The sequence below is a fragment of the Rattus norvegicus genome, chromosome 3 (genome assembly GCF_036323735.1).
Source record: "Rattus norvegicus strain BN/NHsdMcwi chromosome 3, GRCr8, whole genome shotgun sequence".
In the NCBI taxonomy this organism is placed as follows: Eukaryota; Metazoa; Chordata; class Mammalia; order Rodentia; family Muridae; genus Rattus; species Rattus norvegicus.
Window position 1 is genome coordinate 166,642,061 of NC_086021.1, and position 16,095 is coordinate 166,658,155.

General features: G+C 50.4%; 2 protein-coding genes across 8 annotated transcripts; one reads left to right on the top strand and one right to left on the bottom strand.

The window, feature by feature from the left end:
* Positions 1-615: 615 nt before the first annotated feature.
* On the bottom strand, positions 616-14,864 carry Blcap (BLCAP, apoptosis inducing factor). 2 transcript variants are annotated; one of them, XM_063283041.1, is made up of 3 exons: positions 14,711-14,864; positions 10,690-13,111; positions 616-2,547 (listed from the first exon to the last, which is right to left on the bottom strand). In XM_063283041.1, exon 3 carries the CDS (start codon positions 2,371-2,373, stop codon positions 2,110-2,112), a length of 264 nt encoding a protein of 87 aa, XP_063139111.1. In that variant the 5' UTR covers positions 2,374-2,547; positions 10,690-13,111; positions 14,711-14,864; the 3' UTR covers positions 616-2,109. The 2 variants fall into 2 exon arrangements, with proteins under 2 accessions (XP_063139111.1, NP_598266.1); NM_133582.3 differs by lacking the exon at positions 14,711-14,864 and having other exon boundaries at positions 10,690-10,769.
* Positions 4,313-6,785, top strand: Nnat (neuronatin). Of its 6 annotated transcripts, NR_073089.1 has the most exons (4): positions 4,324-4,516; positions 4,703-4,790; positions 5,465-5,545; positions 5,796-6,785. NR_073089.1 is itself a non-coding variant. In XM_063284795.1 (3 exons), the coding sequence occupies exons 1-3, from the start codon at positions 4,445-4,447 to the stop codon at positions 6,023-6,025; spliced, it is 390 nt and encodes a 129-aa protein (XP_063140865.1). In that variant the 5' UTR covers positions 4,313-4,444; the 3' UTR covers positions 6,026-6,785. The 6 variants fall into 6 exon arrangements, 5 of the variants coding, with proteins under 5 accessions (XP_063140865.1, XP_008760612.1, NP_446053.1 ...); XM_063284795.1 differs by lacking the exon at positions 5,465-5,545 and having other exon boundaries at positions 4,313-4,516; XM_008762390.4 differs by lacking the exon at positions 4,703-4,790 and having other exon boundaries at positions 4,323-4,516; positions 5,465-5,540.
* Positions 14,865-16,095: the final 1,231 nt, after the last annotated feature.

Genomic DNA, 16,095 nt, shown 5'->3' on the forward strand with positions numbered 1-16,095 from the left:
CACAGCAGCCCTCACAATAGCTCCTGCTGCTCAGGCAGTGCTCCTGCCCGGCCTTCTGAGAGACTTGGAGGTGTGTGCCCAGCACAGGATGCTGGCGTGCTGCCTCCCCCCCCAATTCCCCAGTGTCCCAGGTCACACTCAGTGCCATGGGCACATCCACAGCAAGGGACTGTACTCTTCTAAGCCGGCCCCTAAGATGTATGGGGTGGATGGCGAACCTTACTATTTTCCCAACTGAAATGCTACGAGGGATTTCCCTTATTTTTATTTCAAAAGCAGCACCGTAACAATCCGTGACAGTTAGAGCCCCTGCTGTCCTAAGCTTTCATCAAGGGACCTTTTCCTTAGGTCCTGTAGAGAAAACCATTTCAGGCAGGAAGCCATGGGAGCTGAGAAGTGCAAGTCTCATCTCTGAAAACTCCCAGACTCCCTCCTGTTTACCGCCTGGACTGTCCCCTGCTCCCCTCCCCATTCCAGCATCTGTTCTCCAGAGAACAGATCAGATTTTCCAGCTAAGGTACCCTGGCGCCAAGGACTCAGCCCTGCGTGCCCCCCACCAACGCAGAAATCCAACACCATGACCCAAATGGACTGCAGCCACAGAAAACCACAAAGTAAAGTTTATAAAGCTTTATTAAACATTTCAAACAGCTGTGGAACGAACACACCAGAAATAAAAGCTTTACAACAGCAGTCCGAGTGTTTCACAAGTGTGGCCTCAAAGTCCCACTCCCCAGATGCCTGCTTCCAGCTCTGCCCTGTGCCTGGCCCACTACCCTCACTGGAACACAAGAGAGAGGGACATTTCCGACGGGATGGGGCCAGGAGAAAGTCTCATTTGCAGACACTTGTTTCTGAAGCGCAGAGAAAAGCAAACAAGTACAAAGTCACCAAATCTTCCTGTGTATTCTTCATAGTGCACAGTCTACATGCGCAGGAATGAAGAGGCTCCTGGTGGGAGGATGATGGTGACTGCTCCCCTGGGTCTTGTCTGAACCACCTTGGAGTCCACTCTGCTGGTCACTCTGCAATCCCCATGCTAAATAAAAACTGCAGGACCTACTACAGCTACTACTACTACTAAACCTCAAAGTCAGAACACATTCAGTAAAGCTTCTTCAAAAGGAATACACACATGTATCTGTATGTACACACACACACACACACACACACACACACACACACACACACACACTCATACATATGTATGTACACACATACAGGGCAGATCAAAAAACATCCAAACACCTCTCAAGGGAATCATGGCTGATAGGAAAATCGTAATACTTTCCCATTCACTCAGCCAGGGTCACTGGGTCTAAGGGAATACTGCACATCTCCCTCCTGAAGAGCATGCACTGGAAACAGGAGGCAGCCCCTTTAGGTGGCTGAGAGAGGCAGGAGGAAGAGCAAAGGGAGAGAGGCTGGGCTGGAAGGCAAGAGCCCAGATACCCCGGCCAAAGAGCTATGTCTCCCCATTGCTTCCTTCTTAGAAATGAGGCAGAGAAAACACTGGAGGTCTGTGGAACGAGCAGTTGAGACATGGTTCCGTCTCACCTTCTCCACAGGGAACGGAGGACGAAAAAGCGAGGCTCTCGGGCATCAGCAATCTCTTCAAATTTGAGATAAGTGCAAAAACAAGCCCTGTCTTGGACAGGTGCTCCCCCAAAAAGGAAAGGGGTGGGAGAGAACCAAGGGGAAACCAGGGAAAGGGACTGAGGAGGGATCAAGGAAGATCTTGACGAGGAAGGTTATGGAGGTGACAATGAGACTACATTGTATCCACCTGGGTCATACCAAGGGTAGCTGACCAGGATAGAAATAGACTCCCCAAATCAATGAGCAAGGGGGTGGGCCAATCCGTCAGCCGGGACCCAGATGGTGACAGAACACACAACCATAAGACCACCCACGACTACAGGACTCTACAATGGGAGCACCGGTCAGTGCCATTATTCACATTATAAGGATAAGACATCACAGGCCAAAAGGCTCCATTAGGAATGTGGTACCCGCAGGGCTGCGGGGTTTGAAACTCCAATGCTTTATGACCTATGTCAATGCCTCCCCTCCCGTCTTCTGCTTTGTGGCAAGCTATCTCGGCAGACGTTAGGTGCCCACCACACCGGGGTCATGGGCTGATTCTGGAAGCGGGGAATCGGAGCAGTGGTACAGGAAGCAATTGCCCCAGCAGCTATAGCAGATGAGAAAGAGGGCTGCCAGGAAGACCAGGGCACATATCGTGCAAGGTTTCCGTTCCAGGAGGAAGCTGAGCAGGTAGAAGCCCATGAACATGGAGTGGCTGAACCACAGAGCGGGGTTGAGGGGCTTGGGGATGAGGAGGACGGGCAGCAGCCACTGGAGGCAATACATGATCTCTGCCGGGCAGGGCCTTCACCAAGGCAGCCAGGCACCGCTGCAGGAACCGACCTAATGGGGGCCAGCAGGCACGGGTGGCTGCCCTTCGTTTTCTTCGACTCTCTCTCCAGGAGCTGAGCCGCTGTGCTCTCTGGCTGTCAGCCCGGGATCACCAAGGCAGCAGGGATCCTGAAGAGAAAAGTCAACACAACAAACAGACAAAGAACAGATAGACAGACACACACACACAAAAACAAAAAAACAAAACAAAACAAAACAAAACAAAAACAAAACAAACAAAAAAACAGGAACAAATTGTATACTTATTTGGGAAAATGGATCATGGTTAACAACAGCAAATGTGAATGCCCTTTCCTCCCCACCACCCATGGATGTCTACTCTTATCCAAATTATCACTCTAAGAGAGCCTCCTGGGGTGTGTCTTCCCTGGGCTTCTACTGGGGAATCCCAGGAGGGCACGGTCCCCACAGCGGACTGGCTTTGCCTGGGCCCTGCCCAGCAGAGATCATGTATCGCATCCTGGGGCTGCAGCCCGTCCTCAAAGGTCCCAGACCTCACAATACCGCCTTGTGGTTGCCACAGGACACCATGGGCTTGGTGTTGTGCCCCCGTGTGGTAAGGAAGGGCTCTGTATCTAGTCTCACATCTGCAGCTCCACAGCGTGGTGGAGTATGTCAATTTTACAGCAGTTATCTGTGCACTGCTGACCTGGAGAGGCTAGGCAGTGGAACCTCAGATCCTAGCAAGCTATGGGAAGACACAGTAGAAAGCAGCCTGGACCATGTTTGCTTTTTAAAAACAAGTTCAGCATTATTTACCCCAAACTAGCCAACTCCTTTGAAAAATCAATTTAAAGAAAGAGAGAGAGAAAGAGAGAAAGAAAGAAAAGCAAAATCACAATACCCAAACTCACTTGATCCATTAAACCTCCATCATTACTAACACTGAACAGAAAAGGTCTCTATAAGTATTTAATCGAAATTAATATCCTATCCAAATAGGGAAAAATATCGTTTGGCCTCTGTCCCAGGTTCCCTCCTGGAGAGGTACTTTCTCCAGCCAGTGAGACCGTGGGAACCCTCTACTTGCAGACGCCAATTTGGTCTTTCCAACCTTACCGCGATCCACCAAAGATCTCCAAGACCACACCAACAGAGGGACACTAGCTTTACTTTGAAACTAGAAGACAGTAGCCATAACCCTTCGTAGCTGTAGCAAAATCCTATTTTGTGCTCCAGTTGCATAGCGAACTGGTAAAAAGAACCACCCTGGCTCAGGCAGACCTACGAGGGATTGGGGGAGGGGAGCACAAAACAGAGGTCGATATCTGTCCTGCAGAAAACCAGCCCCAAATTTGGACCACTTCTCCATAAAGCTCGCCAATTTGGAACACACAAAGCACGTCAATCCTTACTACATCCCTCCCAGAGTAGATAAAATTGCTTTAGCTACTAAGAGCAGAGTGCCGGTCCGGCTCCGGACTGCAGCCACTACCGCAAGCGGAAAGCAACAGTCAGAAAAGTGGTACATGATCAAAGATTATCACAAAACAGTTGGCATAGGTTTAAAATTCACGGAATACTAGGAATGCTGAAAAGGGTATACATTTTGCTTTCTGAGAGACTTCCGTAACTTCGGTTTTCCATCCATATGGAAGGTATATTTTGGCGCGGCACTGGTTACGCGGCTCGAAGAATTTGCAGGCTTGGGAGCACCTCTACCCCTCATTCTATACTCTAGAGCCACGACTCCTCTCCATTTTACACCGAATTTCAAAAGAGGGCAGAGCAGAATCTTCTGGAAGGGTGTTAGAGCGGACTCAGGAGGTGGGGGTCGGTGTGGGAAGAACAGACGGGATTTTTTTTTTCTCTCTCTTGGCGAATGAGGAGCGCCCCCCGCTACCCCCCCTTCTCAACACCCCCCAAGTGCGCATGCGCACTAAGGTGGCAGGAGGGTACTTAAGGCGCGGCCACCGGGGCTGCGGCATTGCGCCCAGCAGCGGACTCCGAGATCCATAGACCTCGGCGAACCCTTGCTCTCGACCACCCACCCACTTTCGGAACCATGGCCGCAGTGGCAGCAGCCTCGGCAGAACTGCTCATCATCGGCTGGTACATCTTCCGCGTGCTGCTGCAGGTGAGTATATACCCGGGCTTTGGGTGGGAGAGGGCACCCGAAACGCGCCCTGGGACCCTTAGTCCATATCGCGATTGCCGCCCCTACCCAACCCATCCTATCCCAATTGCCGCGATCCCTGTGTACCAAAATGCCGCGGTGGTACTATTTGTCCCCGCCCGTTCCCGTGCCCACATCCTCGCACAGACCCTGTCCCCAGTGCGCCCGCGCCCAGCCGGGAACAAAGACTCAGGGGTGCGGCGGTCGCCCGCTGCGGACGATCGCGACCAACGCGGTAAGAAATACCCGCTATACTCAGGCTCGATTCCCCGGAGGGAGGCGGGGCACTTGTGTGCTGCGAGACTTTACAGCTCGCCCAACAGAAAATTTTCACCTTAAAAAATTGCGCAATGCGGGAAATTTTCTTTAAAATAAATGATATATACACATATAACACTTGGGTGGTGAGAAAGAAGTTAGAAAATGGCACTTCTCAGGAAAAATAACAAAAAGAATCGCAATAAATAAGAGAAAAAAGTAAGGGGGAGGAAATAGAGAAAACACGCATTGCAGGAAAAATAAACAGACAAAGGCACTTACTAGGAGAAAAAAATGGATTGGATAAAAGCGCATTGGAAAAGAAACAAAGAATCAGGGAAAAGAAAACGAATTGGGAACACACTTTGAATAAATCAACTAGAGGAAAATGCCCTGCGCAGGACAAAAACGGAAGGGGAAAGAACACTTCCAAAAAATAAATAAATAAAGAAGGAAAGAAAGAAAGAAAAGGAAAAAAGGGGGAATCATTTTATGGAAAAAGAGCGCGCAAGTGCGCGCGCAAAAGTGCTTCTCTTAAAGCCAAACTGGAAGAAAGCGCTTTGTGCATAAAACTATCTACCCTGAGAGCTCCCTTTGCAGGAATCCTGCTAAAGGAATCCTTTGCCAAAGGAATCGCATATTTCCTTCAAGGTGTTCCTGGAATGCTGCATTTACTGGGTAGGATTCGCTTTTCGAAATCCTCCAGGGACACAGCCCATTGCGAGAAGTGAGGTATACTTAAGTTGTGGGTCCAATCAGCTTGCAGCCATGCAGCTCTCAGCACAGTTGGAAAAGCTCCAGCTGCCCTGACTGGTGGACAAGCTGTGCCCCGCCCGCCACTCCAGGCTATGCTGGACAGGCGGGCGGGGCAGGGGGCGGGGCTGGGCGGGCACACAGCAGGAGCAGCAAGCAGCAGTAGCAGCAGTAGCACATTGGGTCACGGGTACTTCTCTAAGGGTGGGTCCTGGGTCTCTCACCGCAGGTGTTCAGGTACTCCCTGCAGAAGCTGGCGCACACGGTGTCCCGGACCGGGCGGCAGGTGCTGGGGGAGCGCAGGCACCGAGCCCCCAACTGAGGCCCCATCTCCCAGCCCTGGGCGGCCGTGTCATCAGGTGCTCCTGTGCTTCTCGACCAGCATGGGAGCCAATGCCGCGCAGGAATGGGGGGTCCCCTGTGCTCCCTCGTCAGAGGAGCACTTGCCAAGGTCAGTGAGGGGCCGGTAGGTCCCCAGAAAAGCAGCACCGACAATGATGAAGACATCAGTTCCTTTCCCAGCCCCCTCCCCCCTTTGCCCCTGTCCCATGGCCGGCGGGTGGGAGAGGATGGGGGAAGAGGGGAGCAACCCTCGAGATATGGGCGTAGGCACCACATTCTGATCTGGACCAAGTTGGAACAGCACCATCTCAGCCGCACAAGATCCTACCATGGAGAGCTAACACCCCACCAACCAGCAGAATGGACATTCTGACATCACCAGCTGAAACCCTGAATCTCGGTGCAGAAGAGAAAGTGTCAACTGCGTGCAGCACTGGGGGAGTGGAGGGTGTGGGTGGTGGAGGAAGAGGGTTAAGAAAACTAGTGGGGCCCTCTTGCTGTCCCTTGCCTATGGCACGCATATTCCTGCCTTGCTCCCTCACTCCCCCTCTCCCCTGCCTTCCAAAGCCCCACCCCCCAAAAATGTGTCACTTGATTCGGACCTATTCAACCAGTAATTGGATCCCACCTTTACCAAAACACCGTCTCTGACCCCCGGCCCTTCACTGATCTTGCTTATCCCTGGTCTCACGCAGCAGTTGTGGTTGCTATTGTGGTAGTCGCTAATTGTACTAGTTTACGTGTGCATTAGTTGTGTCTCCCCGGCTAGATTGTAAGCTCCTGGAGACAGGGACCACCTCCACAAAAAATAAAAAAACGGACCTCTCCTGTCTTGTAGTGTCCTAGGACCCTGCAGGGCAGTGGGGGTGCACCAAAAGTTCTTTTGTGGCTTCTTTTGCGACAGCGACATCACATATCTCTAAAGATGGGCACACCACTTGGGAAGGGGAGGAGGGGAGGGGACAAGAAGACAAGATGAACCCAGACTCTCATATTTGCCCCATTTAAATCTGTCCTGAGATAAAGGACTATTTTCATTCCCAATGAAGAGTGGTAGTCATTTGTCCCAGAATAAGGGACATTTCCCCTCCCCCCAAGATGACGGGTGCATTTACTTGGTGGTGCTGAGATAAGGTGCCATGGTAGGTTACCTATCTGGGAAAGATGGCGAGAAGATAACTGGGAGTGGCCCTCTAAATGGAATACTAAGGACCACGAGGGCTAATTTAAAATATAAAGCTATACCACAGATCTCCACCCAGGAGCCCCAGGAAATGAATGCTGGGCAGGAAGAGGGGGCACTGGCTGCACAATGAGCATGAGATGTGACTTGGCCCCTCTTCCACCCAGCTTAATGCTCCAGGCCCCAGGATCACCCTAAGGCAGGCCATCCTGCCTGGTTTTTCCAACCCTCTAGGTGGACACCCCCATCTCTTAATTTTCTCAGTTCATCCTTAAGGACCTTATCAGGTCAATAGCTTCCCCTTTCCCTCCTACTGCATCAGGGAGGGTGGGCTGGTCCCTTCGTTCCCTTTCTTGCTTAGCCAGGGCTGTTCACAAGTATCAACTGACTGCCTCACCAAATGGTCCTGCCACCTGTTAAGTCTCACTTCTGGTCTTACCCATCCCTGCCTCTGCATACTTGCTCCTATGCCAATGCTAAAGGAATGAGTTGGAAGGCCATCAGTCTCTCCTGCTATTTCCTCAAACTTCTTAGCCCTGGTAGTAACACCACAAACACTCAGGTGCATAAAGCACCTCAAAGTTCTTGAATCTTGACCCTGCAGATCCCCCAAGAAAACCTGATTTTCAAACCAATCACTGGCACCTCTGATGATACTTATAATTTCATTCAGCACCGGGGAATTATGGAGGAAGGTAGCACAGAATTTGGTGTAGCCTTAGCTTTTCCAACCATCAAGTCAGCTTAGGCTATCCAGCCAGGTTGCTTCTAGTTCCCTCCTAAGGTCCAGATGAACCCCATACACATTAGAGAGCCAGGATTCCACAGCCCTTGGATGTGACAGGCATTCCGAGGCTCGAGGCTCGGACTTCCTCAGCAGGGTGGATACAGCTGCTGCTAAGACCTGAAGGTAGGTCAGGTCCTTTGCCCCATAATTACTCATCTGCAGTCAGTCAGTCAGTCAGTTAGTCAGTCAGTGGCTACTTCCTTTATGGCTAGAAATTTCTGTGGTTTGTCATACTAAACTTATTGAACCTTGAGTACATATCAACAGGTTTCAAAGGAAGGCTGACTTTCTTGGAGATTTGGAGTGGGGGTGGGAGGGTGGGTGATACCACTGTATTGTTCCATATGTTCTAGTGTCAGACCAAATTAGATGCCAGCTGAGTACACAAATGCAGGCCAAGCCAGGGAGGAAGGAGTCTGGCTACTCTGGAAATAACAAATCTTGTCTCCCCCATCCCCAAGCTAGGAGGCTACTGGTAACCCCAGGGCTTTCCAGATGATTTTGGTAAAATCTTTATTCTTCCATCTATCATCCAGCAGTGAGTGTAGGGGGTGCCCTGGTGACCCTGAGAATGTGAAATGTCCACTACCCACTTTCTTCTCCCACTCCACACCTTTCTGCTCCTATGGCAAACTAAACCCTCCAGAGAAGGCAGGCGTGTGTTCATGCCCATTCTTTGTGTAACACCCACAAGTCTGACCCAAGCACACCTTATTTATTTATTAAATGCTTCCACAGCTACATATTAAAACATTTCGTTCTCACACAAAGCAATGGGATGTGTTCTTTTATTGCAAAGTCCTTAGTACACAGAGTTAAATATCCCCTTTTCCTAAAGAGGTTGCTACCTCCAAAGAGGAACAAAAGCAGGCAGGTTGTGAGGAAGTGGACTAGCTTTACAGCACCACATGAGACCCCAGGCACTGATGCCAGAGAAGGCTGAGTCTCGCCTGCCTAGCCCAATCTCAGCAGGGAGGTCACTAACGACCAAAACTTTGAGAGATGTGGGTTCTGGGAGACTTGTATGTCTATCTGTAGAGTAACTGAATTGTGACTGAAATGTATTTGAGGGACAGGACAGGGATTAAGATTTTTGGCTTTGACTCTGGGGCTGGCCAAAGATAGCTTAATTACACAGAGGCTTTGAAGGAAGCAGGCTTGCTGCTGGCTACTTACTAGATATCTACTTTCAGACTCGGATGGCTCCAGGAGCCAACACCCTAAAGGAAGACTCTGAGCTGGCAGTTAATCTTCCCCTGGAGATTTAAATGTACACACACACACACACACACACACACAATACTAGTTTACCAAAGTCTCTTTTTTCAGGTGACCACTGACTTCTTCCATATGCCAGAGAAACATTGTTACCACAATCTTCTCTGGAAATGATCCTGTCCCCTTCCCTCCACAGGGCTCATAGCACAGCAGGACACAGATTCCTGAACATTCCCAGGCAGAGCCAGAGCCAGAAGACAGAGAGGAAGGCAATACAGGGCTCTTGGTAGATCACACAGTGACAAGCTTGAACAGAATGCGTGTGTTTCCAAGGGAACAAGAAAAGAGGGCGGCCTAACTCTCATTCCCCCTTGGAAATAACAGGTAAGAAGTTAAACTGTTTTGGCCACAACTTTAAGATGACCATTTTCAGATTGAGAATTGATCTGGTTCCTGGAAACTGACCAAGGTTCCAGAAACCCCATCTTTAAACAGGAACTCATGCCATTAATGAATCTTGAGTTAAACAAGCAAGCTCGATCTAACACTCGTCATGGGCGCATAAAATGGAACTTTTTTTGGGTCCTGGCTTCGGTGGTGCAGTTCAGATGGCTGACAGGATGATTGGACCATGTCAGGCAGGGCAGAGAAGCTGTCCCCAATACATCAGTACCCTGAAAGGGACAAAAGAGGATCCGAACCTATAAACAGAAATAACCTATAAACTAGAACAGGCCCCAGTTTCCCAAGTGAAAAGAGACATGAGACCTAGAAGGAATTAAAGGTGGTTTGGCAGGAGGGAGGAAAAATCAGCTGTCCCCATCCCCCATTCTTCCTTTCCAGGCCAAGGCAAGTGTGACAGGCACTCCATTCCTTCTGCTGCCCTTGAGGGCCACTCCCCACACACTGGAGGGGGAACCGGTGTCCAGACTCGACGAAAAGTTGCTGAGAGTGAGAAGCACACCGGACCCGAAGCAGATGGTCACCCTAATACTCCAGACACAAAAGAGAGCGTTCGGGGCCCACTTCTACCTTCTCCCCACACTCCTTTGGTTGGGGGGGGGGGGAGAGGGAGAGGGAGAGGGAGAGGGAGAGGGAGAGGGAGAGGGGGAGGGGGAGGGGGAGAGGGAGAGGGAGAGGGAGAGGGAGAGGGAGAGGGAGAGGGAGAGGGAGAGAGAGAGAGAGAGAGAGAGAGAGAGAGAGAGAGAGAGAGAAACTGAAGAGGCGAGGAAGAGTGTCCGGCCTCCCAGAAGCTGAGCCTCTTGCCAAGGTCCGGAACAGAGGAGGTGGTGGTCGCGCCCGCCCCTCCCAGCCCCGTCCCGGGAGCGCGCTGACCTTGGAGGCCAGAGTGACAGCTAGGAACCCCGGAACCCACCCAAGGGACGGGAAAGGACTCCCCCTCCCCGCCAAGGCCCAGGTTGGGGCGAAAAGGGGAGGTCACCTGACGCCAGACAAGGGTGAGTCCGTACCCGGCCGCGCGGAAAGCCCGGGCGAGAGGCCAAGCAGCGCCTAAGGTGACCCCGGAGGGCTAACATGGCGGCGCAACCGCGCCGAGTGCCTCTCACCCTGCCCAGGCGGGCGACGCTACGATACCTGCGAGCCCCGCCATGGCACCGCCGCCACTGTCGCCGTCGCTGTCGCTGCCGCTGCCGGCCTCCACCTTAGCTCGCCACCGACGCCGCAGGAGCTGGGGAGACGCCCCCTTCGTCTTCTAGTGAAGCGGTCCAAGGACCCCGTCCAAAATTGGGCTGTCCGCCGCGGACGCCTGACAAACTGACTCAAAGCGAGGCTACTCTCAGGCACTTTTGCCTCAATATCGGCCACAAAATGTCCTTTCGGAACTTTTTATGGACTTGAATAAAATTATAGGGCACTGAGGTCCTCAAGCCCGTGGAATATTTGATCAGGCGCAGTTTGGGCAGCCCCGAACCTCTGGCCCATGGTCTCCTTCATGCATATGCAGCAGATTGTGATCCTTACTCTTTAAGAGCTCAGCGGGCGAGCGTGGTTTAGTTACGCTGATGAACCTGATTCCCCAGAATCTCTAAGACCTAGTGGTTTGTGCACTCTGGGAAAACTTCTCGTGGCTCAGATCTGGCCCTTTCAACCATGGTCTAAGCACGTGGTTCCTTCTGGGTGATGAAATGGCTTGCCCCAGGCTTGTTAAAAAGTCTAGATGAGTCAGTGTGGTCACTTACTAGTTTCTTAGCCAAGTTCCTGAGCTCATACTGTGCGCAAGCGCAGTGCTAGAGGTTAAGGAGGTAGACTTCTACTCCTGACCCCAATTTTCTCAGTCAAGAGGTGCGAGTGAGTGTTGGGGGACAGAGGAGACATTACCGCTGGGTAATCACTTTTATTTGTACCAGTACGTGATTCGTAACTAGGCATCGTGATTCGTAATTAGGCATCGTGGAAGGCACTAAGAGGCAAATTAAAGGAATGGAATCCTAGTGTTTGGAGTGGGTGAGGGTTGGGGCCTTCTTGGGCAGATTGAGTTTGTGTGTTGTGTGAGTGAAGGGATCTTGTTCCAAGGCCATTAACTTTCAGGGTTAGAAGACATGGAGGTGAGGTTCGGGATGGGAGACCAGCTAAGCAACCTGAACGTCCTTCCAGGCACTAAAGTCACGGTGACTCGGACAGGTAGTGACTAAGGGAGCTAAAAGAGATCATATCAAACTGGATGCGGGAAGCATACATTGAGGCACAGGCATTGACACCTAAGCTGAGGTCATAGGTATGAAGAAGAGGTGGTGAGCCCTTGGCCAGGGTGGAAAACAGATTTGACTGTGTGACTCTTGTTTAATTGCTTATGAGTCCTTAAGGATCAGTGTACCTGTACCTGGTCTTCTGTCACTTAACAACAGGAGAAAACAGAGGGCCGGGGAGCTCTGGTTAAATGAATAGTGGGTTGAGCACGGATTCAGAGGCAAATAGTGTTCTTGGGCAGTGCTGATTGGCATTCCAGAAAAACTCTCAGCGTCTCCTTGTTCTCAACACACCCCTGTGCTGTGCCTGGATCCTCCAGTCTTATGGACTGTCTGGAGTCCTATGTAAGAGTGAATCCCTAGTTCAGTTGTCCCGGAAACAACTGGGATACATTTGACACTTGGTAGCCATAACTTCTGCATGGGACGTTCAAAAATGTCTCTAAAACATTTGGAAGAACTTGCACCTATACTGAATATGTACTTTTGTTGTCATTGCCTAAAAACCATAAGTGCTTTTTTTTTATAGCTCTTACAGGTTTTTGATAGGTTATTTCTCTGCTGATGGTGAAATGAGCCAATTCAAGCCAGACTAGAATGCTTTGAAAGGCAGGATTATTGGAAAGCTACTCACTCTCTGGTGAGTTTACTGGCCCTAAGGATGGAACCCAGAAAAGACACCATGGGGGAGAAAGAGAGAAAGGGCGGACACAGAGACAGAAGGAAGGAGGGGGGAGGAGACCAAGGTGGGAAGAGCAAAAATATCTGGCATATATAGGAAGGAGCCTTTGGGCTGGAAAGTTCATGGTTGGGGGCAGGGTATGCCAAGAAGGGACTGAGGGATGCTGGGAAAACCTGGAGGCCAGGACTGCTTTGATATATAAAATACACACCCCGGTCTCTTATCCCAGGGTCCAAAACCAGTTTTAGCAGTGAACCGTGGGAGGATGTGTGTAGGGTACCTGTGAACACTGCATCATTTTATGAAAGACTTGAGCATCCTCATATTTAGGGCCTTGGAACCAATCCCCTCTGAATTTTGAGGGACACACGTATTTTATGCGTAAATGGAACAAACCAGGAGGACACTACACACTAGAATACTACAGATTAGTCTGATGTACAGTCTATGGGTTAAAAGGAGGTGGAACCAACCCGGTGCAAACAGCACGATTCCATTTCTCTAGCTCAAGAGTTGTCGAAACTGAGCCGAGGTGATAGCAATCAAATTAGTGGCTTCTTGGGATCAGGAGAGGAAGACGACTCGGCTTAGGTAGATGGTCTCATGGGAAACACTCATCCAGCTGGTCCTAGAAAAAAAAAATAGGAAAAGAATATTTTAAGAGACCCTGTTGAGTAGCGTTTTCCTGCATTGTGCATTCAGATGCTGATTTCTGTATCCAGAGACCCAGTAGCCGTCTGGACTTTGGTATTGCCATGGTTAGGAAGCATTTCCTGACTCAGTGTTTTGTGAAACGTTGTATTGCAGCATCTTGATTGGTTAAAATAAAGAGCGGAACAGCCCACAACTGGACAGGAAAGGGAAAGGTGGGACCTCAGGGTCCAAAGAGAGGGAGACAGCCTCAGGTGGGGAACCAGGGAGTTGCTGGCACTGGGGAGCACATGGAGAAGGAAGCACCAAGACAAGATGAAGAGGGCAGGTATCGGGCCGTGTGGCTGGAAAGTAGGCTGAGAAGTAGTCTAAGGCCAGCTTGGTCAGGTTAGAATAGCCTAGAGCCTGCCCGGCTATAGTGTCTGAGGTTTATTAGTAAATATAAGGTCTCCGATTCAGTATTCAGAACAAGAGTGGATGTCGAAAAGCTCTGTATCTATACAAAACAAGGGTCAGAAAGCGTGTTTCAAGTACTTCTGTGGCAGGTGTGGGCCCTGGCAAAGCCCTAATGGCCAACTTTCTCATGGGAACTCTGCAAAGCTGGGAGGCAGGCATGGCTTCTGACCTCTGCTCGACCACCCTGGTCGCTTCCACCCTCAGGCTTGCTCCACTTGGATCCTGGGATTTTGAATGACCCAGAAACCCTTTCTGCCCTAAAATTTGGCTAAGCCAACCTTGACTTCCTGCCAAGGCCTCTGAAATTATCCCGTCCTCCTGGTACCCAACCAGGACACCTGCTTTCCTCAACTCTGCAACCTCTGAAACTTGTCTTTTCCTTGGGGAATCCCTGCCCCCCTTAGACCTTTTTGTCTTCACCACCAAAGTTTGGTCCTGGTCACCATCCTCCTTCCCTCAGGCCTCACTGCCCTTTCTGTTCTGATTCCTCTCAAACCCCAAAGTCCTTGGGATGACTAGGTTTTTGCCAACGTGGCCTAGAATCACCTGGAGAGAGTCTCAGTGAGGGATTTATTTAGAGCAGGTTGACCCATAGGCGTATCTGTGGAAGAGGCTCTTGATTGCTTTAATTAATATGGGAAGACCTGGTCTGAAAGTTAGCAGCACCATTCCCTGGCTTTGGAACCTGGACTGTGTAAGCAGAGAAAGGTAGGTTGCACCTAAGCCTGCATGCGTTCATTCTCTGCCTGTGGATGTGGTGGGGCCAGCTGCTTCCAGCTCCCGGCACCTTGACCTTCTCCCCACTCTCCATGACGGACTGTAATCTGGGTTTGTAAATCAAGTCAGTCCCTTCTCCCCTAAGCTGCTCTCTGTCAGGTACTTTGTTTCTGTTTTTTGTTTGTTGTTTTGTCTTTATCTCAGCAACAGAAACCACAGGCCTCCTTCACACAGCAGCCAGGAGAGTCTTGCTATGATGACCCTGTTACTCTTCTCTGGAGGTGGTGTCCCTCTCCTCTACAGTCACCTGCCATCCCCCCCATCAGCCGTCAGTTTCTGTGAAGGGACACCATGACTACAGCGACTCTTATAAAGGAAACCATTTAACTGGGGGGTAACTTACATTTTCAGAGGTTTAGTCCATTATCATCATGGCGGGAAGCTTGGCTGTGTGCAGGCAGACAATGGAGCTGGAGAAGGAGCTGAGAGTTCTTTATCCCTATCCACAGGCAGCAGGAAAGACAGTGAGGCACTCACTGATCCTTGGCTTGAGCTCCAGGGACCTCAGAGCCCATTCCCTAGAGACACACTTCTGAAAGCCACACCCATTCCCATAAGGCCACTCCCCCTAACAGTGCCATTTCCCTGTGAACCTATAGAGGTTATTATTCAAATCACCACAGTGCTGGCCCATTGGCCTCCTACAAGTAGTACTTTAAGCACCACTTACCTTGCTGTGTGTGTGGGTGGGTGGGGGAGACAGCGCCACCCATGCATGGCCTATTGAGAGGGCAAAGCCAAGGCAGACTCACTTCCTGTGCCCAGTGACTTCCTGTGCCCAGAAGCCTGAGCACAGTGTATTAGCTACTTTAATGTTGCTTAGATAAAAGCTGTGACCACTAACCACTTAAGGAAGACTTTTTTTTGGCTTATTGTTCCAGGGGGCAGGTAGGAGGGGTGGAGTGGAATATGGTGCTAGAGTCCATAATGGCGGGAAGGCATGGCAGTAGGAACAGGAAGTAGATGGGCCAATCTCAACCACATACAGGAAGCATAGGATAGCTTAGGAATACAGGAATACATAGATAGCTCAGGTTATCCTCAAACTCATTATCCTCCTGCCTCGGTCTCCTAAGTGCTAGTAAGTGTCACTACACTCCGCTTGTTTCTTTTCTTTTCTTTTTTTTTTTTTTCCTTTTTCTTTTTTTCAGAGCTCCGGACCAAACCCAGGGCCTTGCACTTGCTAGGCAAGCGCTCTACCACTGAGCTAAATCCCCAACCCACTCAGCTTGTTTCTTATCGATCCCCAAACCTCTTAGCTGCTAACCAGAGAGCTAGAATTCAGTTAGACCGGGATTGTGGGTTTGGGGCTCAATGACTAATCTTCAGGGTGCTTACGTTACTAATGTGAGACCGGTGTGTAGAATCAGGCTGTCTACCTTCCGGTTCCAACCCTGCACGGCGCAATTCTGGTTTATGAAAAGTCAGCACAACTTTTTTTTTTTTAAACCAAGAATTAGATCCAGGCTGGGGACTAGAGAGATGGCTCGATGGTTAAAGGCACCTGCTGTTCTTCCAGAGGACCAGAGCTCAGTTCCCAACACCCTCATTAGGTGACGTGCCTGTGACTCAAACTCCAGAGAATCAGATGCCCTTGTCTGGGCTCCACTGGCACCCACCCTTCTGTGAGTGCGTATGTGTGCGGCACTTGCACACAAATATACACACAAATAGATCCAGGAAATTGGACCTATCATGGAACAGTAATAAAGGCACCCAGAAGCTATG

Coding starts and splice junctions, on each gene's coding strand:
- Nnat (XM_063284795.1), top strand. CDS start 4,445: ATGGCCGCAGTGGCAGCAGCCTCGGCAGAACTGCTCATCATCGGCTGG. Junction 4,517..4,702: donor TCTTCCGCGTGCTGCTGCAG/GTGAGTATATAC, acceptor ATCCTCGCACAG/ACCCTGTCCCCAGTGCGCCC. Junction 4,791..5,795: donor GGACGATCGCGACCAACGCG/GTAAGAAATACC, acceptor CTCTCACCGCAG/GTGTTCAGGTACTCCCTGCA.
- Blcap (XM_063283041.1), bottom strand. CDS start 2,373: ATGTATTGCCTCCAGTGGCTGCTGCCCGTCCTCCTCATCCCCAAGCCC.